Here is a 24,969-nt window from a genome sequence, read left to right on the forward strand (position 1 = left end):
ACCACGCTATGAGATCATCACGGAACATTACGAGATGTTACATAATTATGCGTTATTATTTCATAGCGTGCCGAATGTGCAGGTCACAACTTGTCCACAAGAGCGTTTTGGAGTTGTTGGATTGTGTATTTGATGAGTTTGATTAGGAAAACGTGGAAATACCATGAGCCTCCGTAGCGTTAGCTGAGCAGCTCGCGTCTCTGTCCCACCAATCCAAAAACAGCTTGCACCAACAATTAAAGGTAATGAACCAACCTACTCCTAAAACTATAGGGATAATGGCAATAGGTGAGTTTGCCAAAATGTTGAAATGTCCCTTTAAGTTCTCAGAATTTCAATTTTAGCAAGCATAATGTCTACAGTGAATACAATAAATAAGTAAATAAAAATATTAGGAGGCCACTAATAGTGTAGCTAAACCATAATATTGGACAAATTAAAAATCAACCATCCTGATCATTGTGTTGGATGAGGAGAGATCACTCAGGATTCTCCCAGAGGTGTGGACAATACTGACAACCTACTTTGTCACCATACAGTATGCAGCTAGCATGGCTAATGTGTAAATCCCCCCCTCTCCCCTCCCCTTTTCACTTTGACCAGACCGTGTGGCTGCTGGAACACGCTCCGCCTTAAGTCGCTCATTCAGAAACATATTACACCCCCGCCCCCTCCCGTCTCGCTCTGTTCCTCTCTGCACTTTCTCTCTCCCTCATTGTCACACAAACAAACCTCTCCTCATGGACTTACTCACGGCCAGAGCCAGGAGGAACACTTGTCCTGGAGAGACTCGGGGATCAAGACACGTACTTTCCCCAAAGGGCACCAGTTGAAATCCACCTAGAGCTAAATGGCAGCATAACACAGGAGCACAGACTACTGACGTGAGGCTGTCTTTCTCAGGTACTCTTAACCAATGCCTTTTCCTAAGGTCACAAGCAGGATTTACTCTGTCTTTATGTGTGTTTTTGCATGAATGTGCACTAGTCTGGTTTCATGTCTTGAATGGGAAACACGCGGTACTCTTGCAGTTCAGAGACGGTTGAGCTTTTGAAGCGGCTCTTAGGCTTGGCGCCCGTGGCTCGGTTATGTAGGGCAAAGGTTATTGGCTACGCTGCAGCTATTTCCCTTGTTCACTATAACACCTCAGGCTGCACTGTGAGCATAGCTGCAAAAACCTAATGTTGTTTCAAGCAAATATGTTTCTCAACAAATGTTTGGGCAGATTGCGTAATAACAACCCCTCTTAAAGGTCACTTTAAAGGACATAAATTAGCAGATATTAAAGGATACATTACTTCCTATGATTGTTTTAAAGAAACTTGAAATATAAGCATCTTAAATGCTAATATTTCAAGTTAACAAACAGCAGTTCAGTACAAATAAGTTGGTTTATACTACACTTAAAATGTTATATTTTTCATTTAATATGTGGTCTGACAACAAAAAGATACAGAAAATTACTGTTTGCTGTCATTGAAGGGATTAAAAAAAGTAGACAACTACCCCGCCCCAACTACCAAGGTTCTCAGGATTTCATCACAGATGAGGAACAAAAATAACATCTGAGATATTTTTGAGAACACAACATGAATTGTAGGCAGCTCTTGCTCACGGCACCTTGGCTTGTTGAGTCCTGCTTCCATCTCGTACAGCCTTTTTATACAAGAAACTGAAATCAGATGCTAAATAAATAGTTTTCTGTCCACTAAATTTAGGATTGTTTTGTAGAATGATACATGGTTGGAGGAAGATAGATTGCGCACGGTTTTGTCATCTCATGCCACAAGTGGGGAGTCAATTTGGTTTCAGGTGTGCTTAGTATTAAATGGTAATTAGCATTTGTTTGCATCCTACTGTAAATACTATATATATATATTTTTTTTTTAATTATTATTATTTTATTTACACACCCAGTAGGACAATTCAGTGTAATTTGTCTGTTTGCCAAGGAAATACAAAGTTGTGTGAGTGTCAGTGAGGAGGTCTTAGCACTAATGTAAGTATCAACTCTTCTCCATAACGAAAGGGAGCAGGTGAATAATAGTCTACAACAGTAAAAACAGAGAATTTTGACTTTTAAACTCTAACAAATACACAACTCGTCTCAATGGTAACATCTGATGACTAAAATTCTTCAACCAAGACAAAATTGATTGAGATCAGTGTGTTGTAAAACTCTGAATCAAACATGACAACTGACGAGTAACGAAATGGAACGGACGATTATGTTAATTGAAATTCCAGTTTACCTAAGGGTTGAAAATTGAAAATCTCTGTTTTTGAAATATTTCGCCAATTGTTGATCACTCGACTTGTGTAGAATTTGGTATTTGTGCTAAAAAATAATATTCGTTTTCTACAAACATACATGAATGAGACCTATTGTGAGTGTCCCTGCTATGCTGAATAATTCTGCCCCAATAGGGTGTTGTCTCCTCGAAGACAATGACACCATTTACAGACCCTAAACTGAATAGATGATAAACATGAAGAAAACAGGGATAGACAAGTTAAATAGAACAAATGAAGAGCCAATCGCAGTATATTGAAACAGGTACAACTTGACACTGAACATCATCTGGTATTGTTTTTAACCTTGCTATTTCAAGACAGTGGATGACACCAGAATGACTGAACATACAATATACAGTACAGCAATGCATATGCTATTGCTCAGTTGGTATAGCTTTTTCCCTGGTTAGAACTTAGCACCAAGAGGAGGAATTTCCCTATTGAACAGAAACAATGAACGAATGTTGTCGGGTTGAACTCCATCTGGTATGTCTTTGAGAAACCCTACAACCTCTACTGATCCGGTCTGGAGTCACCAGGCATGTCCGAACTATGCCACGAAGGGTTGTATGGTTAGAGGTTTTTGTCCCAACCAATCAAGAGCACACAGTCAAGTCTGGTGTGCTGCTTGGTTGGAACAGAAACCTGCAGCTACACGGCCCTTTGTGGAATAGTTTGGACGTGCCTACTAAACCAACCAACCAGTGTCATACTGGTGTGTACTGTTAAAGGCCATTTTGGTTTTGTGACCTTATCTCAGATACAGGTCAAACTAGGCCTGTTGCAGTTATTACATAATTGCCTGATCAAAAGTATTTGAGCTGACCCCAGCCATTTTGTATAATGGTCAAAATGGTCACCATTCATCTGTATAAAAAAAGCTGGATGAAACTAACAGAAATATCACATACATCACCACAAACTGTTTATCTCGAGGAGCTTAGTTTCTAATATAAGCATCTATCATGAATTTAGTTGCAAAGCCTAAATTTAAACAGAAATGCAGTTTTTTTCATTTATGTTCCAATGTTTAAAGCCAATAAATAGCTCTTCTTCATAAGGTGTGTATCATTAAACTATGTTGGCAATTAATTGTCAATTAAAATGTAATGATTGTGACAGCCCTGGGTCAATCTTTACAATCTTCACTTCACTCATTAATACATTTATGAAAATTCAGATTGTGTCACTGTAACTAGACTTCTGTCAGCTAATATTGGTCATGTTTGTCTTCTGTGGATCCACTTAGTGATCATCGCTCGAAGATAAGTAGTTTTCAATATCTTGGGATGTGAAGCTTTTTAATGGTGGTGTAGTAGCGCACATATTTTCCAGTCTAGTTGCTTCACTCCCACATCAAATCCAAAGCAGCAACACAAAAGCAACATTGATGAAAGCATTACCCTCATGCGGAGCAGCACTGACCCTCATGACCTCATGTAGTAAGACTGGCCTTGTGCAGATTATGAATATCAATGATTATGAATTCATGTCTAATTTCCTTCCGTGGTCAGTGATTATGTGGTTATGTTGTTTACTCGCCATTAATGGGACTCATGATACAGTAAGTGAATGTATTCCTTACAGGCAGATAACTGCTGTAAAATGAAATCCAGAAAGTATTGAAGCTGGTTATGATAAGGTCACTGAATGCCACCTCACTGATCTACCCTCATCAGTACCCCTCTGTGCTTTTTTTTGTCTCATTACAGTGTGATGGATAAGCTCCACGGTCCAGAGGTCAAGTTCAGGCTGGACTCTGGCACCGTGTCCAGGGGTCAGTGGTCCAGCAAACTCGAGTTCCTCTTGGCCGTCGCAGGACAGATCATCGGTCTGGGAAATGTGTGGAGGTTCCCTTACCTGTGCTACAAAAATGGTGGAGGTGCGTTTCAGATTTTCAAAAAAAATTACACACAACCATAGAAAGGAAGGTGTAAAGCTACTGCAGCAGAAATAACATGTTCACATATCCTTAAGGTATCGAAATGTGCTAAAAACAATATACTACAGTGCTGATGTAGTTAAGTTATATAAAAAAGGACTTAGGAAGCATCATTTGCCTTTTTGTTCCTGACTGAGGCTCTGGGACAAGACCATGCAGATCCTGTGGCTTATAGTAGTGTATAGTATTCAGCAGCAGTTGTCGTCGCACGACATTGTTGTCTCTTTTATGTTTTTTTTAATAGTTTTCTATTACTTCTGTCTGTGGAGTGAATGGTGACCCCTTGATCCTGCTGTTACCTGCCCACTATGGATGTGGTTTATCGATTTCTGGTGCTTTAAGCACCCTTTCAGCGGTGCTTTCCTTGAATGTGTTTGACAAAGCCAAACTGAAGTACAGCTGCGAGTCCCTTTTCCAGCTCTGCGACACTGCTGTGGCCTGAGCCAGAGACTTTGAAGATGAAGCCAGAGGAGTCGCATTCCTCTGTCTTCTGTCATTCTCACCAATGCCCGGTCTTTAAAGGAGAACTATGCAAGCCTGGTCACTATTCCTCTGTGTTGCTAACCCTCCTCCTGGCCATGTGCATTTGTTTACAGTGAAGCCGGTGAGAAAGCAATCAGCAGAACGGTACATAACGTTATATATCACATACGATGTAACGATGTGTATATTTTTGTAGTCTTATCTTCAACAAGAGATTACCGGTTACTGGGTGCGTTTGTATTGCGGTGCCGCCAAGACGAGAGCTGGGACACCGGGCCGGAGGCTCTGATCTTACAAGGTTGGTTTTCAGCCAAGAGACACTAGGTGGAAGGCAGAGAGCCTCCATTCTCCCTGGAACAAGTTACAAGTCATTTATTAAACCATCATAATTACCCCAAAGCTGTTTAATTAAGGTAATGTAGCATAGTTAAGCTAAAAATCCTGCATAGTTCCTCTTTAAGGAGTAAAATACCAGTGGATGAACAAATGTTAAGTTTCCTTTCCATCAAAATACAAACGCAGCTGTATTATTGCCCTCGCTGAAACTTGGCTTAAAAACCATGATTGATTTGGAAATTGACAGCTTTGGCCACCCCTGGCATTTAAATCTTGATGCACAGTTGACAGGAAAGCCGATGGGTGGGGGCGTGTGTCTCTATGTGAGCAAGGAAAACCGTCTGTTCTCCAGATAACTCCTATCTGTGTCACTCTGGTCATTGAATTTCCGCAATTATTTGTCACAATTGTCTATAATCACCCAAAAGCAACTGTAGATAATGCAAAGGCAGTTATGGTGAAAACTGTTCCTACAGCCTTTTTGTCCCAACGCCCCAATTTTGTCATGGGAGACTTTAACCAGTGTTCTGTAAATCATTGAATAACTTTTCCCAGCCTGGTAAAGTACTGGATCAGTGTTTTGGCTCCATCAAAACTCTGCACAGAGTTGTTCCAGTTTGGACTGACGACTCCATACTGAAACTTGTGAGTGTTTCGAATGTATAGACTGGGACTCTTGTTCAGACCTGGATGATCTCACAGATGTTGTATCTAGTTACATATCTTTCTGTGAAAACATGATTATTCCACGTAAAATGTGTACCATTTTTCCAAACAATAAGACCTGGATCAGCAAATCACTTAAACATGCTCTTAATTTGAAGAAACTGTCTTATTATAAGGGTGATTTGGTTGACAGGATGGATGCATCGAAACAGGTTAAGAGGGAGATAAAGTTGGCTAAAAACAAATATAAAATGAAAGTTGAAACTGAGCTCAGGGTGTTCTAGAGCAGCTTGGAAATGAATTAAGTCTGTGGTGGGAATGAAAAACTGTGACAACGGAGCTTTCCTACCCAACATGTCTGAAGCTGACTTAGCTAAGCAGCTAAACACATTTTATACTAGATTTTATTCTGTGGATTTTAATGATGAGTTGTCGTACTTTAGAAATGGGCCCCCAGGTTGTATGATCAAAATCAACCAGGCCACAGTATGTAAACTCTTAACTAAGTCACATTAAAGGGATAGTTCAGCTTTTTTGAAGTGGGGTTGTATGAGGTACAAATGGCCCTTAAGTACAATATCTGCTGTAGAAAGGTCTCTCTTTTTAAGGAAAAGACGCAGTTTCAATGTTGATAGGACCATAACTATTGAATCTGTTCCTTCTTTTGATGTGATTTGTTGGTTCAGTCACCTTATTGTTCAGAACAAAACAAAACTGGTAAAAATGGTCAGGTTGTGCTGCAAGATCTCTGGTGTCTGTCTCTAGAATCCTGAACAGATACTGTATATGAGCAAAGACTCATTTCAAAGGCTGAATCCGCCGTGTGTGATCCTCTGCATGCCTTGCACACGAGTTCTATTTACTTCCTTCATGGCAGTGGTTGTCCCCAAATGTCATACCAACAGGTATAGACTGTCCTTTGTCCCGTCTTGTATGCTGTATGATGTGTTATGTCCTGTCCTGTGCTGTTATTGGTATTACTTGACTTGTGAACTGGCTGTAATCCAAATTCCCCCTGGGGACATTCAAGTTTTACCTTACCTTACCTATCCTATAGCACAGAGCATCATCTCTCATGAGCCATACAGTAGTAAACAGTTCTTCCTATGTGGCACATCATTTTCACAAGGGAACCCACTGAACCTACATCTATAATGATGCCTGGATCCACATCCTGGTTACATTAAATAACACACATCTTTGTTCCTGCTTTGATAATGTGAGATAGTTGGGGCCCGGTTTACTACTGTTTAATTGTGAGAAATGTTTTAATATGCAGTCCTTACCATCAGTAATTGTCAGCTAATTATGTGATGGTAAAAACTATAGATTAGTAAAGTTTTAGACTTGTACCCAGCTAATATGTACATAAAGTCAGATTTCTCATTCCTGAACTAAAACATTCAAACAGTAACGTGTTCAATAATGACGTCTAATAAACAGACTCTCAGATCAGGATGCATCAATCTTCAAATTACTCCCATTTGTTAAGATCCATAAGTCATGATGCCTCTGCCATGTCTGGTCTTGTGTCCCTCTTACTTTGAGTTGCAGCAACAACAACAACTGAATAGTATTTCAAAAAACCCTTATTGCGGGGCGGTGTTTAGCTCAGTTGGTAGAGCACCCGCCCCATGTGTTGAGACCATAGTCCTCACTGCAGGCGACCCCGCTTCGAATCCTGTGCCGAGCGGCCATATCCTGCGTGTCATTCCCCCCCCCCTCTCTACCTCCCATTTCCTGTCTCTCTCTCAACTGTCCAGTCAATTTAAGGCAAAACAGCCCAAAAAATATACTTTAAAAAAAAGAAACCTTTATTGCTTTCTGAAATAGTTGGTGTGATTGTCATAAGACATGTATGAAGAACAGTAATATTTAACTATGAAAAAATGTTAATTGGCCATATATAAACCAAATGAATTCAAAATATGTCTTTTTAAGTTATTATGTGACGATGCAATTTTAATAAAATGCAGTTTTAATTCATTTAACATTTTTTATTATTTTACTTTAAAGGCGATGTTATAAAGTCTAGGCTGACAAGCCTAAAACATAGACATTCTGGCATATTTAAATTTTCAACATACTTTACTAAATATTCAACTGTCATAATTGAGACATTTGAATCAAACTCTCTCTTAAAGGTACATTGTGTAAGAATTACTCCCATCTAGTGGTGCGGTTGTAGATCGCAAGCAACTCAGTCGTATTTTTCATGCTGCATTCACGTGAAATCGGGCTTAAGGCAGACGGACAACAGCCGCTGCAGGTAACGGCATAAACAAGCCTCTATGTAAACAAGTGGCCCGTCAGCACGAGGCAAAACAATACACGTGACAATATGTTGTCATGGCGATGTGGTATTGTTTACCTGACCCACATTTTACCGGCTTTCTCTGGACTTCTGTGACTAAAATGACATCTGGTTTGTTACCGACGGCTGTCTTTCCGACTGCACCTGAAGGCAGCATTCACGTGCAGTCCTCACAGTCCTCACTGCACCGCTGTGACTTTTCACAGACGCCACCTCGACCTGAGCCGACAGCTCCGGTGTCTCCAGTGAGTTTCCGTGGTTTCCTACGGTCACGCTGCCACTGAACGTAAAAACATGGCGACACGACATGGCAGCCAGCACCGAGCTTACCCGCTCCATGTAGATATGAATGATATGAACGGCTAATTCAGAGCTGAAAAGAACACTTCAGTTTGTTGACGGGGGTGATTATTGATGAATGAAAAACGTACTTTTGAACAAAATAATCGATTTTCATGAATAGATAACAGAAGAACTTACACAATGTACCTTTAATTGAAGAATCACCAGTGCTAGTTGCAGGGAACATTTAACTCCAAGCCTGGGTGTGACCATGGGCTGGGCTCTCTCTGGTCCCACCTCGATCAATATGATTCCTACAGATTATACAGTATATCAAGTGCTCCACCTGCAAACAACCTGACTCTGTTGTATGTTTCCATTTTCCACAGGGGTGTTCTTCATCCCTTATATACTCTTTCTTTTTACCTGCGGCATCCCCCTGTTTCTGCTGGAGACGTCTCTCGGCCAGTACACCAAACAGGGAAGCATCACCTGCTGGAGGAAAATCTGTCCCCTGTTTGAAGGTAAATGATGATGTCAAGAATCATGCAGCAAATCTGTTCTGACACACACAGACACAAGTTCAAGTTCACTTTTATTTATATAGCACAGTTAAAAAGACCTGTAACAGTCGTCCAAAGTGCTTCACAGAGCAGAGACAAAAACAAAGAGACGCATGTACAAGAAACAAGAAAACATGTATATCATCACACATACTCACACACAAATGCATGTAGCACATGCACATATACGAACATATGCGCATACATACACATACTTGCACGGCCACAGTAGTCATAAACAACAGTGCAAGATTATGTTAAAAATGCACATAGATATTTTGAACAAAAGTAGGCAAGTAAAAAGTAAAAGTAAAGTAAAATTTGTTAATCTTTTCTCTGGAGTGGAAAAAGTGAAAAAATGAGGTGATAAAGCAATAGAAGAAAAAACAGCATGACACACACAAATAGCCGAATGAAGGCAAAATATGACAAATCAGATTCGACTATGAAAATCCTTAGTTGAGGACACCCCTACAATTCAGTATTTAAATGATGTCATAAGAACTTTTAGATTCTGTTGTATTTTCGAATTTTCTGTCGAAACTATTTACGTTTTTCCACAAAGGATGACCAGTATTAACCTGACAACCTATTAGATTGTGTCTTTCTATAAATCCGTTATAGAAATGAACGTGTTTAATTTTAATATCCTTGACAAAGACATCTTTATAGAGAGGCCATTCAGTAAATTCAGTGAATTGAGGTTTCCAATTTATTTATAATCACCAGCAAAACCAGAAAATTGTTGGCGACTCCCTTCCTGTGAAAAGGTTGTGATGTTTTGTCCATTCCTCAATTACTTGTATTGTAAGAGTAAAAACACCTTACTCAACATTTCAGCCAGAGAACAGAGAGAGCAGAGACAGCTGGTGACCTCAGTTTGAACTGTAAGTTGTTGTTGTCTTGTTGAGAGAGATTTGGTTTATGTTTTTTCCAGGGATGGGGTATGGCAGTCAGGTGGTTGTCCTTTACTCCAGCATCTATTACATCATCATACTGGCCTGGGCTTTTCTGTATCTCTTCTCCTCGTTTGACTCTGAACTTCCCTGGGCAAGTTGCAGAAACAGCTGGAACACAGGTACGTGCCACTTTGAGTACTGACCACAAAGAAACATGAAAGTAAAAAAGTGGATTATAATGAACTTCTAGTGCAACAGCATCTCACTGCAAAGTTTAGTGCGATACAATACTGGCTGATAAATAATTTTTCTGCAAGTCCCATTCCTGCAAAAATATGAAATTGTATCGTGCTAGATTTGCTCTTCTTCATGTTGCATAACATCTCCAACATGTTTTTTTAACACAACCTGTATTTCTTTGGAAAAGAGAACTGTGTGGAGTTTGATCGAAAGACTGGTTTTCACAACTGGACCTTGGTAGAAAACGCATCATCGCCAGTGAGAGAGTTTTGGGAGTGAGTACAAAAACAAAGTTCAAAATCAAAGCAGATGTGATTAAAGCAGAAGTGAGTGATCCGGTCGTTTTCGCTAATGCTGCGTTCCAGGCAGGCTTTTGAAGTCATAAATTACAGCTTCAAGTCACAACTTACGACTTTGTAGCGTTCCAGGCAACCCACTCGTGTTTTTCCGACCTGTTTTACCGGTGAAAGTCACTATAACGGCCACTCGTAACTTCCGACCCGTGAAATCGTACCAGTACGTCTTTTTGTACAGTCTATGTACCAGATCGAACTGGTACGACTTCACAGGTCGGAAAAAAACGAGTTTCCTTGAACGCACCATAACAGTCCTCGTCCCTACGTCACCACATTCGCGGCGTCCCTTGGCTGCACACACAGCCCTGCATGCCGTTCTCTCTCCTCATTGGATAAAAACTGTAGGATACGATAAATGTTTTCTCCTCGACTCAGAGCAGAGCAGAGGGACTGACAGACCCGTGTTTCAGACCAAACACTCTATGTAAGTGATTGCTGTCGGAAGATATAACTATTTAAGACTTATATTAACACAAATATATCACTTACTTCTGCTTTAAGGGGGATTCTTTTAGGGATATTTCAACATTTTGGCCAATTCGCCTATTGCCATAATCCCTATAGATTTAGGAGTAGGTTCATTACCATTAATTATTGGTGCAAGCTGTTAGATCGGCGGGGCAGAAACGCGAAGTGCACTGTATTTCCAATTTGCCAAAATGCTGAAAATATCCTTTTAATGACTTTTTCTGTCCCCAGGGTGATTGTATTTAGTTCAGGAATGAGAAATCTTTATATATTCAGTGTACATTGTTAGCTGGGTCTAAAACTTCCATCATGCATCATTACTGTCACAGAATCAGCTGACAATTAATAATGGGAATAACATCTTATCCGTGCCACTCTGTGGAATACATATGGCAGATGGCCGACAGTAATTTACTGTACATTATTCTTGGAAGTCAACATCGCCCCAACTATCTGCCAGTTATCAAAGCGGGAAGATGTGCGTTATTCAATATAACCAGCATGTGGATACAGGCATCATTATATATATAGATTCAGTGGGTTCCCTTGTGAAAGTGATGAGCCACAATAGCACAAATTGGTTCTTCTGGCCCATGAGAGATGATTTTCTGTGGAAATTGAACATCTAAATAATGACCTGGTGTTTATGAATTGCTGATTATTGAATGTGATTTGCAGGAGGAGAGTCTTAAACATTACAGGAAGTGTCCATGAGTTGGGCGGCATGCGATGGGAGTTAGCTGGATGCCTCCTGTTGTCCTGGATCATCTGTTACTTTTGTGTGTGGAGGGGAGTGAAGTCCACGGGGAAGGTAGGACAATGAGCTTTTTACTGTTGTATGCAAAGAACCAAGCAAGTACTGAAAGACATTCTTCACTGTTTGATTTGAATGTCTTGGGGACAATGTTGTCGTCCCTCTACCTACAGGTTCATCTCAATAAATGAGAATATGATGGAAAAATGAATTTATTTCAGTAGTAGTGGAATTCAAATAGTGAAACTCATATATTATATAGATTCATTCATGTGTTTATTTCTTTTAATTGTAATGGTTATGGCTTACATTTAATGAAAACTAATTTAATGAAAATATAGTGGAAGAAGTTCACTATTGTAACTAATGATGTCATACTCTGATCAGCTGATTAACTCACTATACACCTGCATGAGTTAAGTGATGAATCCCTGCATCATTTAAAACCTCTGTCACTAAACTTTACCTCAAACATAGCACTAAATTAATTAATTACCGTGAAATGTCACTCAGATACTGATGGTGGTCAGAGATTGAATCCTCAAAACCTCAATATCTGCAACATGGACTGTAACTAAAATTGTTTTAGGCTGTCTTTACACTTCATGGTCCAAGTGGCCCAATTCCGATTTTTTCCTCTCAAGTGGCACAGATCGGATCTGTAACATGAACGTGTAAATGGGACAAATACGCATGGAATCGGATATTGTCAGATCAGGTTCAGGCCCCTGTTATATGTGGAAATAAATCAGATACATATCGTATATGGATATCTGCCAATACGTCTGTAGTCTAAACAGACAGATCGGATCTTTCCTGGCAATGCCTGTTGTACGTCATCAATAATAATATTAATTCATGTGCCCACACGTTTCGCTGTACCTCACTAACTTTATTTTGTGGGACAGACTATGTTTACTTTGTAAACAGTGATGTGTTGGATATAAACTCTGAGCACCAGACTCACCTTCATTTAAAATGATTATGGAATCATAACGTGACAATCTCCCGTCTTAAAAAAAAAAAGAAAATCACTGGTTTATTTCCAGCGGGTTGTTTCACACAGGCAAAGCAGGTGTAAATGCAGACATCAGATATGGGTCACTGTTGATAGAACATCCCTTTGCTGTGTGTCATTCCCCCTCTCTCTGCCTCCCCATTTCCTGTCTCTTTCAACTGTACTATCAAATAAAAGGCATGAAAATGCCCCAAAAATATACTTTAAAAAAAAATCATATATAGGCAACAAATTGGAATTTGGCATCAAGGCCTGTAGTGTAAAGACAGCCTTATGAATTCCACCTGCTTTGGTATCCCGTGACTTTTCTACTTGTGCCATCATAAGGTTCACATTTCCTTTATTTATTTGTTGGTCAATAACGTCTTCTTATCTTATCTTATCTTTAGTGAAATATCTGGAAAAACTGGACCAATCACTGTCAAAACCAGTGCACACACTCCTCCGTGATGAGCTGTAAGGATAATTGCCATTTTTTACATTCTGGACCTTATTTCTAGCATAAAATACAATCATTTACTCACCCAGATAACTTTGGTGTCATTACAAGTCGTTCCGACGAAATTAGATCCAGCCAAGCCGTCCAGATTGTAAAAAGCGGTAATTATCCTGTTCAGTTTAGATGACCAAACACACTGCAAACCCAGTAATCCTGTGTGCCTTGTGTTTTTTCCTAATTATGTTAACACAGTGTTATATTGGTGCATATTAACACCTGCATCTTCCCATTCATGTCATTGTTAGCCTTTTAGCATCTAAATGACTGTGTGCCTAGGCATCCTTATGTCTTCTCAGTCATCTCTACAGAAAACAGTGTAAAACATATGAAATCTGCAGTCATGCCTAATCCAGCAGTGCTTAGTGTCAGTGGTCCTGTAGCATGCACGGGCAAAATTAAAATCAATCAGTACAATTGAGATGAATTTTCTTCCACAGGTCGTTTACTTTACTGCAACATTCCCGTACCTGATGTTGGCAGTGTTGCTTGTTCGTGGACTCACTTTACCTGGGGCCTTAAATGGGATAAAGTTCTACCTCTACCCAGATCCATCCCGCCTCTCTGACCCACAGGTGAGCACAGATTTCACTTTCTGTCTGTTTTGAACACTTAAACCACCGAATCAATGAAAAACTTGCAGAAAGCTATGCCCATGACTTTTGAATACTTACATGTGAACTTTGGATCTTAGGTGTCAATTTAGCTTTCAGTGTAAGCATTATGAATATAGAATAAATAACTGGACAGTGGAAACTTCGGGAAACTGAAAGGATTACTTATTCACTGTTTGAGCAGTGTCAAACTTTGAAGTGTAACTGTATTTGCAGATGATTGGTCATCTGGTCATGTCACAGCAATCATCAACAGTGTAGAACACTGACAAACCTGAGGCGATTCTGTTTAGTGTCACTGCATTAAATGTCTTTCATATGTTATTTATTTACTTGAAAAGACTGAGAAAATGTCTTATATTTGTTTTGCAGGTGTGGATGGATGCTGGTACACAGATCTTTTATTCCTATGCTATTTGTATTGGATGTCTAATGGCACTTGGCAGTTATAATAAGTACAACAATAACTGCTACAAGTAAGTTTGATATAACATCTCTCGTTTGTTTGTTTTTTCATGTGAACATGAAAAAAGGAAAAAATATGCTACAATCCAAAATAGAATTGTCACTGCTGAATATATAAAAGACCCTTGAAGATGTTCCCCAGGAACATTTGAGCCTCCTTGGACCGTTCTAGGGCAGAATGGAGTCATTTATACAAAGATAACCCCATCAGTGTGAGCTGAAGTGTAGTTTCCTCCAGTAATATGGTGGAAGATTTGAAGTCAGTATGGGAAGACAAGTTGAAATGTAAATTCAAAAAAACGTAATGTAATTTGTTCTCTCTGCAGGGACTGTGTTTACTTGTGCCTTCTGAACAGTGGGACCAGTTTTGTCGCTGGCTTTGCCATCTTCTCTGCACTTGGATTCATGGCATATGAGCAAAACACAGACATAGAAAAAGTAGCTGAGTCAGGTAAGTACATGTAGATCAATATTTAGTATAATTAATAACTGAATTTTCTAATGAATTATCATTATTTTAAATCTTTTGGAACCATATTCACTTCAGGTCCTGGCTTAGCGTTTATTGCCTATCCTCGAGCAGTTGCCATGATGCCTTTCCCTCAGGTCTGGGCCATATTCTTTTTCATTATGATCATCCTCCTGGGACTGGACAGTGAGGTGAGCTTCTTTAGAGGTGAAATTAACCCCAATATCAACTTTTTTTCTTGTGCGTCCTGAGTTGCTGCATTTTTGAACATGTTGGCAGTTTCCAATATGATTATATACTGAATATCATATCTTATATTATATCTCCTATACATTGTATCCTGTATAATTTTCAATATAATATATTTTCAATTGAATTATTTCTTTAGATTTTACATGTTTAGCAAGTTTACATCAACCAAACATGCCAAAAAAAAAAGACATCAGATGTCCTTTTGGTGTCAGTTGTGTTTTATAGAGATTCCTATGGGCTGTGAAGCATATCATAATCAGAGACGTTCGAATATGCCTAGAAGGACTTTGTCATAATTCAACAGAGTTATTAGCATCTACGTGTGTATTATAATATAACAATGAGTTGACATAAAGATGCTTACTTGAATTCCCAGGTTTTTCTTTACTTTACTTTATTTGTTTATTTGGGTGGTATGGAAGCCCATTTCCGCCACTTGAGAAAAAAAATTGTGAGCTACTAAGTCAAAATTATGAGATAGCTAAGTCGAAATTATGAGATAGCTAAGTCATAATTATGAGATACTAAGTCATAATTATGAGATACTAAGTCAAAATTATGAGATACTAAGTCGAAATTATGAGATAGCCAAGTCATAATTATGAGATACTAAGTCAAAATTATGAGATACTAAGTCGAAATTATGAGATCCTAAGTCATAATTATGAGATACTAAGTCAAAATTATGAGATACTAAGTCGAAATTATGAGATACTAAGTCATAATTATGAGATAGCTAAGTCATAATTATGAGATACTAAGTCATAATTATGAGATACTAAGTCAAAATTATGAGATACTAAGTCGAAATTATGAGATACTAAGTCATAATTATGAGATAGCTAAGTCATAATTATGAGATACTAAGTCATAATTATGAGATACTAACTCGAAATTATGAGATACTAAGTCGAAATTATGAGATACTAAGTCATAATTATGAGATACTAAGTCGAAATTATGAGATAACTAAGTCATAATTATGAGATACTAAGTCAAAATTATGAGATAGCCTAAATCAAAACAAGGGGCACAGAGGAGCTCATCGTAGCAGGATGGCTATGGATTTTCAAATTCCGGTTCACGTATAATTAAAACAGTGAGGACAGATACCACACGGACTGTAACTGGAGTTGGAGACCTATATCTGAACGGATTAAAACATATTAATGCTCAAGGAGGACACGGGAACATTGCTGTCATCTAGCCAGGCAGGACTAGCAGCATAGCTCCACAGCTGGATGAAGAACTTTCACAGTGAGGAAATACAATGAAGAGGTGGATAAAACTCCGTGGTGGTGGGTCGGCTGTGGGAGGCTGTTATGATAGCGAGGCCACACGGAGCACTGGAGGACCGCCACCGTTAACCGGCACGTCAGACGGCTCTCTCGTTTTAATCAGTGATGCTCGGAGCGAACTTTTGGACTATGCTGTCGGTTTGTCTGCGGTGCATTCACAGCCCGCCCGAGAGCGTTTTATTAGATCACCCAGCTTCTGGGACACTGGACTGTGACACTGGACTGTGTGGTCACACAGTGTGTGAGAGGAACACCGGAGGACCGCCTGATGTTACCTGCTGCATTATGGTTTGAGTGACTAGTGTCACACATGTAAACATATTGAACAGTGCGCTGCAGCCACCTGTGGCTCCGCATCACACGTCCTGTACGTCCTAGGGTCACTAAGGAATAACAGTGTCCAGTCCAGTGTCCCAGAAGCTGGATGAACATGAATAAAACGCTCTCGGACGGGCTGTGAATGCACCGCAGACGAACTGACAGCGTGGTCCAAAAGTTCGCTCCGAGCATCTTGATTAAAAAGAGAGAGCCGCCGGTTAACGGTGGCGGTCTTCCGGTGCTCCTCTCACACACTGTGTGGCCTCGCTGTCGCATCATAACTGCCTCCCACTGCCGACCCAAAAGTACCACGGAGTTTTACCCACCTCTTCACTGTATTTCCTCACTGTGAAAGTTCTTCATCCAGCTGTGGAGCTGTGCGGCTAGTCCTGCCTAGCATGGCTAAGACAGCACTGTTCCTTAAGCATTAATGTTTTTTAATCCGTTTAGATAAATAGGTCTCTAACTCCAGTTACAGTCCGTGGTATCTGTCCTCTATGTTTTAACAAGTAAATTACACTGAATCGTAATTTGAAACTGATTAAAACTCCATAGCCATCCTGCTACCGAGTGTAACAGAATTATTGTTAGCAACCTTTGTTTAGTTCAGTGTGACACACGGACATGTTTTGAAGTGACACCACCTGACCGGACCGAGCTGAATGTAACCGGGCGTTACACGCTTAATAAAGTTTGTAACCCAGCAGGGTTAAACAGTAAGAATAGTGTAGGCCTACGCTTCTTGTGATGAAGTAACAGACTTTAACACCGAGGACAGCTGTGCTCCGTGACTTATCTCATAATTATGACTTAGCTATCTCATAATTTCGACATAGCTATCTCATAATTATGACTTAGCTATCTCATAATTTTGACTTAGTATCTCATAATTATGACTTAGCTATCTCATAATTTTGACTTAGTATCTCATAATTTTGACTTAGTATCTCATAATTATGACTTAGTATCTCATAATTATGACTTAGCTATCTCATAATTTCGACATAGCTATCTCATAATTATGACTTAGCTATCTCATAATTTTGACTTAGTATCTCATAATTATGACTTAGCTATCTCATAATTTCGACTTAGTATCTCATAATTATGACTTAGTATCTCATAATTATGACTTAGCTATCTCATAATTTTGACTTAGTATCTCATAATTTCGACTTAGTATCTCATAATTATGACTTAGCTATCTCATAATTTTGACTTAGTATCTCATAATTTCGACTTAGTATCTCATAATTATGACTTGGCTATCTCATAATTATGACTTAGTATCTCATAATTTCGATTTAGCTATCTCATAATTTCGACTTAGTATCTCATAATTATGACTTAGTAGCTCATAATTTTTTTTCTCATGTGGCGGAAATGGGCTTCCATAGGGTGGGACAGTGCACATCAATGTACATATAAAAACATGTAAATGTGCCGGATTATAGCAGCAATGCTAATTTCCATCCGGAGTCGCAAAACATAAAAACAGTACAGTGACAGGAAAACAAAAGCGAGTGGATTTTCTACACTCTGATGTAATGTTGTGTGCTCAAATGTGACACACAGTGTATATTGCGCTTTAGTTTGTGTATCTGTGTCAACTTTAAGGATAGTTTACAGTAGATGTGAGTCAACATCTCAGTGAATCATACGGGAGTTCAGCAGTGTGCTGGGAGATGATGAGTCAGCGTAACTTGGTGTGAGTTCAGCTGCAGAAAGTTGAGCAAACAACAGTTTTGTGATTCTCATGAACTACGGCACCCAGTAAAATGACGATGGGCCTCATTTACCAATACCTTCTGAAGTATGAGAAACAAAGCAATTGGGAGTGCTGCAATCTGGGTCCAAGGAGAGATGTAAAAAAGTGTAGGTTATAAAAGATCAGGGGCTCATCAAGACTAAAAAAATGTAGAAAAAAGAGAGGTGGCTGAAGCCAAAGAGGCACTATGAGTGTAGTGTAATGAAAATCCTTGCAGAGCAGTGGAGGGGACAGGCTGGTCCAGACTGATCTGATGGCTCATCATGAGAGAGACCGCACTCCCAGGGATGCCGTCATCATCATATCATCATATCATATGATCATTGATGGCGCCCAGATTCACAATAAACATAACTGACATGATTTAAGTGTCAATAGTGTTTTTTAAAAGACCACAATGATTTGTAAAATAATTAAAATAATTACTAAAAACATCATAAATGATAAGAACACTGTTCTAATTCAAATCGTGTGCATAGATTTTGTTCTTAGCTAAGAACAAATACTGGATAAAAAGACATTCGTGAATGTCACATTCTTCGTAAAAACTGTGCGGGAACGGTTCATGAATGAGGCCCAATATCTGGCTGATATGTCACATTATTAAAAGGATAGTTCAACATTTTGGCAAATTGGCCCATTTCCATAATCCCAGTAGTCATAGCAGTAGGTTTGTTACCTTTAGTTGTCGGTGCGAGGTATTTTTAGAATGGCGGAGCAGAGCTATGCTACGGAGGCTCATGGGATTTCTTGGTTTCCCTCATCAAACTCATCAAATACACAATCCAACAACTCCAAAACGCTCTGGTGGACAAGTTTTGACCTGCACATTCACCACATTATGAGATAATAACGGAACGTTACGAGACAGAGTTGTTTTAGAGGTAAATGCAGAGACTTCTTGCTGAAAAACTGCAATGCGCATCAGCGGCTTTGCATGAATTTACCTCGTTCTAAAAATAGCTCGCACCAACAAATAAAGGTAATAAACCTACAACTGCTATGACTACAGGGGATTATTTGCCAAGATGTTGAACTATCCATATAAGAACAAATGACTAGATTAGAGAATTGTGTAGCCCTGGTGGTGGTATGCATTTTGTGAAGTTTGTAACATGTGAGTCAGAGTTGTGTTGTGTAACTGAGAGGTGTGTGTGTGTGTGTGTGTGTGTGTGTGTGTGTGTGTGTGTGTGTGTGTGTGTGTGTGTGTGTGTGTGTGTGTGTGTGTGTGTGTGTGTGTGTGTGTGTGTGTGTGTGTGTGTGTGTTTCAGTTTGTAGGTCTGGAGGCTCTTGCAACAGCAATCTCAGACATGAATCCCTCCTTCTTCCACTATGGTCATCGACGTAAACTCCTCCTGCTTTTTATCAGTGTTATCAGTTTCCTCATTGGCCTTGTCATGGTAACAGAGGTAAGATCCAATCAGAATGCCACCTCATTTATTATCACCACATTCCCCCATGTGTTAAAAGACCGTTAGAATAACAGAGCGACTAAGTGAATTCTCCTCCCATCCACAGGGCGGACTGTATGTCTTCCAGCTGTTTGACTACTACGCCTGCAGTGGGATGACTCTACTGCTGTTTGCCACGCTGCAGTCAGTCTGTGTTGGATGGGTGTATGGTGAGTTAGAAAACAAGTACGTACACACATCTTGGCGTCAGTTTCTCCTCAGAATTCCCTCATGTGTATATTTCCATCTACTCACAGGTGCGGAGCGGTTTTATGATAACATAGAGGACATGATTGGCTACAGGCCTTTTCCCCTGATTAAGTACTGTTTGAAATATGTCACTCCAGTCATCTGCATGGTGAGTAAACATGCCATCGGACATTAGTATAATGGTCATTAAATGAAGACAGAGAGACTGTTATGACAGCTGCAGCTGGAACATTGCATTAGCTCTAACTGGCTATCTTGTCAAAGGAGGTTTTTATGTGCAGCTAATTAGCTCTGTGTGTAGTTAGATCAGTCAGACAACATTTAGATTACACTTTGATGTTTTTGGCTAATGTTATGGTGTAGTTTGTTGGAATCTTTTTTTTTAAACATGTATTTATTTATTTATTTATTTATTTATTGTGTTAATACAACAACATCCAATAATGGAAACATCCTAAACATATGGCAGTAATGGAAATAATATTGAAAATAGTTATAATACTGAAAAGGACCAAAATAAATGAATAATTAAATAAATGACTAAATAAACTAAATAAAAAAGAATAATAAAACCACACTAGTCAGTCAACAAACTTACTGTGCAAAAAAAAATATATATATATTTTTAAAAATGTATATGTAAATGTAGGTTAGAGCGTATTCCCATGTTGGAATCTATTTAAAAGACATGGCAACATTAGCATAAACTCATAAGCTACTGGAGGTAGCAAGTTAGTTATGGTTTGTACATGGTTTGTATGGTTTACATTTATACAAATTAATCAATTAATTGTTGAATTCATTCCTCATGCTTCTTGTCTGAAACACACTTCCTCTGTTCAGGCAAGTAGTTTAGCTGAAATGATTAAAAAGCAGGTTTCCTCAGACTTTGCATGTATGATTTTAATTTAATTTGAACATTTTGTGAACTGTATTATAAAACAGGTTTTCCTATCACTGTTTTTTTCAGGGAACTTTCATCTTCTCTTTGGTTAAATACACTCCTCTGAAGTACAACAACACACTCGAGTATCCATGGTGGGGTTATGCTATTGGCTGGTGGTTCACTCTCTCCTCTACACTCATGGTGCCCTTCTGGATGCTGTACAAACTGAGTGTCACTCCTGGTACTCTGCGGCAGGTGAGTGGAAACCTCCCTTTTTTTTATGTAGTATATTTGACAGGGACAAAGCTCAATATATACACCGATCAGGCCTAACGTCATGACCACCTGTCTAATATTGTGTTGGTCCCTTTTGCTGCCAAATACACAACAAACTGCTGCACTGTGTGTTGTGACAGCTTTCTATCAGAAGCAGCATTAACTTGTTCAGCAGTCTGAGCAACAGTAGCTGGTCTGTTGGATGGGAGCACACGGGCCAGCCTTCTCTCCCTACGTGTATCAATGAGCCTGTGGCCGCTTCACCACTGTTCCTTCCTTGGACCAGATAGATCCTGACCACTGCAGACCGGGAACAGCCACAAGAGCTGCAGCTTTTCACATAAGAGACCCAGTCGTCCTTGTAGAACTGGATCAGATCCTTAACCTGAACATTTTTCCTGCTTCAACTCTGAGGAGAACATGTTCACCTGCTGCTTATATATCCAAACCACTAACAGGTGTCATAATGTTAGGCCTGATGGGTGTATATTATGCCAGATTTTGCTCGAAGATCATTTTCATCTGTAATCCCTGGGCGATGGACAATAGTAAACAATGTGCAAGCTAATCTTTAAAAAGGGATAGTTCACCCAAAATTCAAATTTCACTCATTATCTACTCACCCTCATGTCGACTAAGGGCTGGGAGAGTTCTTCTTCTCGGAGTTACGGGGGGGTCCGTGCAGCAGTATTTGTCCATATAATGGTTGTGAATGGTGCTCACTTTTCTTCGTCCAAAAACACACACCAAAAAACATCTAAATACCTCCATGCTGCTCGTATGTAATGTCCGTCTTGTATTGAAGCCCCGAAATGCGAAATTGTTCCATCAGTGCGATTACTGACGCCGGCGCAAATCGCGCAGGATTTGGACGGACTAGGAAGAGGAGCTTCTGCTGCAAACAAGCTTGAAATATAGACTTATTTAATTTCTTTCGAAACACTATGGAGGTATTTGGATGTTTTTTGGTGTGTCTTTTTGGACGAAGAAAAGTGAGCACCATTTATAACCATTATATGGACAAATACTGCTGCGCAGACCCCCCCGTAACTCAGAGAAGGATCGGAGGACTCTGAAAATTCTCCCAGCCCTTAGTCGACATGAGGGTGAGTAGATAATGAGTGAAATTTGAATTAGGGTTAACCTGACCCTAACCCTAACCCTTTAATACTGAGTTTAAAATGGCTTAATGTACTGCACTGTGCGATACTGGCAGGGTGTTCAACTGGTCCACTGCAAAAAACATAAAGCTATGTTTTTGTGTATTTGAGTCAGTGACAAATAAGCATTGGCAAGATGAGCAATTCAGAAATATCTTCTATATCTTCTTATCTTCTTTTTTTTTTTTTTAAACATCAGATTTGTTAACATGTACATTTTGTATTCATATTGTTTTAATGTCATTTGAAATGACATTTGGACCCTTTTTTTTTTAACAAAAGTAAGACTGAATGCTCCTGAAAATGTCAAATGATGTAACCATAAAATAATAATTAATATTAAATATTTTATCAGCCCACTCTGGGTTTAAGTATACTTCTTCTGAAAACATTAAATATAAATAGATTTTTGTAGTGTATTTCTTCAATTAAATTGTAATGCATTTGGCAACATTTAGCAGGACATTTCCTAACATCAAATAATGTAAATTTGTCAAGAAACATAGAGTTGCATTGCAAAGTGAATTACATTTATTCCACATTGAGTCCAGATGTATTTTCCTGTATATAGTCAGATCTTTATGAAAAAATACCAGTTACACCACTTGACATTGGGTTGCATCACATCAGTGACTCATTTTTATTTGTTAAATTAACATTGATATTCTTCTCTGTCAGAGGATCTCAATCTTGACTGCTCCAGCTGAAGACCTCCCTTTGACCAAATCAGAGAAAAAGACTTTTGAACTGCTCGACTCGACCTCATGTCGTGACAAGATGGTGCCCCAGTGAGAAGAGACAGGTTCAGATGTGCTGAACGCTCAGAGACAGAAGGGAAGTTTGGTTGGGGATCACTGCTAAAGGAAAAGTTTCAAATTGACTTTGTTGTCCGATAAACACTACAAGTGTGAATGAGAAAAGAATCCAGGCCCACATTGCACACACAGGAAACATTGTATTTCCAGCTTTCAGACTACTGTTTTGTTTTGTTTCATCTTACCCAGGCTGTATTACTATTTGCAATAAAATAACATTTCAAACACTTCCCAAAGAGGCTGTTAAGACTGGACACGGAAGTATCTTTTAGGCCACTGTACAATGGTACAAATAAATGTAGAATGATTGTAACAGCAGTGACAAGAGTTTCAGAGCGAGGACACTGTAACCGCCTCTTGGCCTACTGAGCCAGCAGGCTGTCCAAGCTGCTCAAGTCTGTTTTTATTTGTACAGCACCAATTCACATAGAAGTTATTTCAAGGCACGTTCACAGCAGGTCTAGACCTTCTCTTTGTAACTTCACTCACAACGACCCAACTGTTCCCACCTGGAGCAGGCATTACATTCAACAGTGGCAAATAAAAACTTCCTTTTAGTGGGTAGAAATCTCCAGTAGAACCACACTGGACCAGACTGGGAGAGAGAGAGAGACAGATGGCAGTAAAAGCAATAATAATGTTGAGTTAGTGTAATGCTGCCACTACTGATGTAACTAATGATGAAAGCTAACAACAGTAATAATTGTTCCAATTGATGATAGTGAATCTGAAGGATCACTTTAATCAACCAACCAGCGCACTGCTACTGTAAAAATGTCAATGTGCTGGCCACTAAACAGTTTAGGATTCATAAATTCCGATTTGGTTTTGAATATAATTTCTTAAATAAAACAAATACATTTGCAATGATGGAAGCACCTAGAAGAAAAGTTTAAAACCTTTGGCCATAACAATCAGAATCAAAGAGTATATTTTTTAATGCAAGTTAAATGAATTATATTTTTTACTGTAGCTGCCATTTTTAGCAAGTTTAATTCTAGTTTTTATACAAATGACTCATTTTTCAGGTTTGAAAGTTAATGTTTTGTATCATTTTTATATCATGTATCAGTGAAATTCGGAGCACTAGTTACTTGTATAAGACATGGATGCTGTAATGTGTTATTTTTCACATTTAATTGTAAGGATCAATCAATAATTTGTTATTTAACTTTCAATTGGGAAAAAATGTTTTGAAAATATACAGTGTTTGTGGCAGAAACATTGCTTTACTTAGAGATCACTGTAAATGACTCACTCTTAAGAATAAATCTATAGCAAGGGTTGTCTTAATGAAAACACGAGTGTAATGAAGCCACTCATGGGATGGTGCAGGATGTGTGCATTTCATGATGTAAATGTTATTTAATAATGTGCCACTTTTTGTATTATCCATGAATAAAGCAATCAGTTATTGATAAGTATTAACTAAACTGATAGGTCATTGTTACTGTTTTCAGCTCATGATTGGTCAAAATGAATGGTGACAGAATTATTACTCAACATTTGCTTGAGCGAAAGTTCATGATTTCTTTTTTCTTTTTCTTTTTTATCTACAATTTAAACAAATAGTTACTAAAATGTAAAAAATAAATAAATAAATAAATAAATGCAATTTGATATTTTTGGAGGTAATGTATTTTTCAGAGACCATTAAAGAAGTCAAGATGTAAACCATTGTGTTCCTGAATGCATCATCAACATGGGGTCCACACACGTCTTCTCAGCTCAGAGCTTTCAGTCAGATCCCATGATCTTCACCTGCAGATGAAGTTTGTATATGTTCATCCCATAACTACTTTAACATCGGTGTAAAATTAAAGCAGAAGTAAGTGGTCCGGTCGTTTTCGCTAATGCTGCGTTCCAGGCAGGCTT

At 38.9% G+C, this 24,969-nt stretch overlaps 1 protein-coding gene across 1 annotated transcript; it reads left to right on the plus strand.

The window, feature by feature from the left end:
- The first annotated feature begins 721 nt into the window (after nucleotides 1-721).
- LOC310986171 (sodium- and chloride-dependent GABA transporter 2-like) lies at nucleotides 722-24,620 on the plus strand. The gene is made up of 15 exons (XM_083971985.1): nucleotides 722-903; nucleotides 4,008-4,177; nucleotides 8,708-8,842; nucleotides 9,819-9,959; nucleotides 10,208-10,295; nucleotides 11,523-11,655; nucleotides 13,553-13,687; nucleotides 14,099-14,202; nucleotides 14,518-14,642; nucleotides 14,739-14,851; nucleotides 19,568-19,705; nucleotides 19,815-19,917; nucleotides 20,005-20,105; nucleotides 20,928-21,098; nucleotides 22,958-24,620. Exons 2-15 carry the CDS (start codon nucleotides 4,012-4,014, stop codon nucleotides 23,069-23,071), a joined length of 1,767 nt encoding a protein of 588 aa, XP_083828111.1. The 5' UTR covers nucleotides 722-903; nucleotides 4,008-4,011; the 3' UTR covers nucleotides 23,072-24,620.
- Nucleotides 24,621-24,969: the final 349 nt, after the last annotated feature.

This window comes from Trachurus trachurus (genome assembly GCF_905171665.1).
Source record: "Trachurus trachurus genome assembly, chromosome: 5".
Taxonomy (NCBI): domain Eukaryota; kingdom Metazoa; phylum Chordata; class Actinopteri; order Carangiformes; family Carangidae; genus Trachurus; species Trachurus trachurus.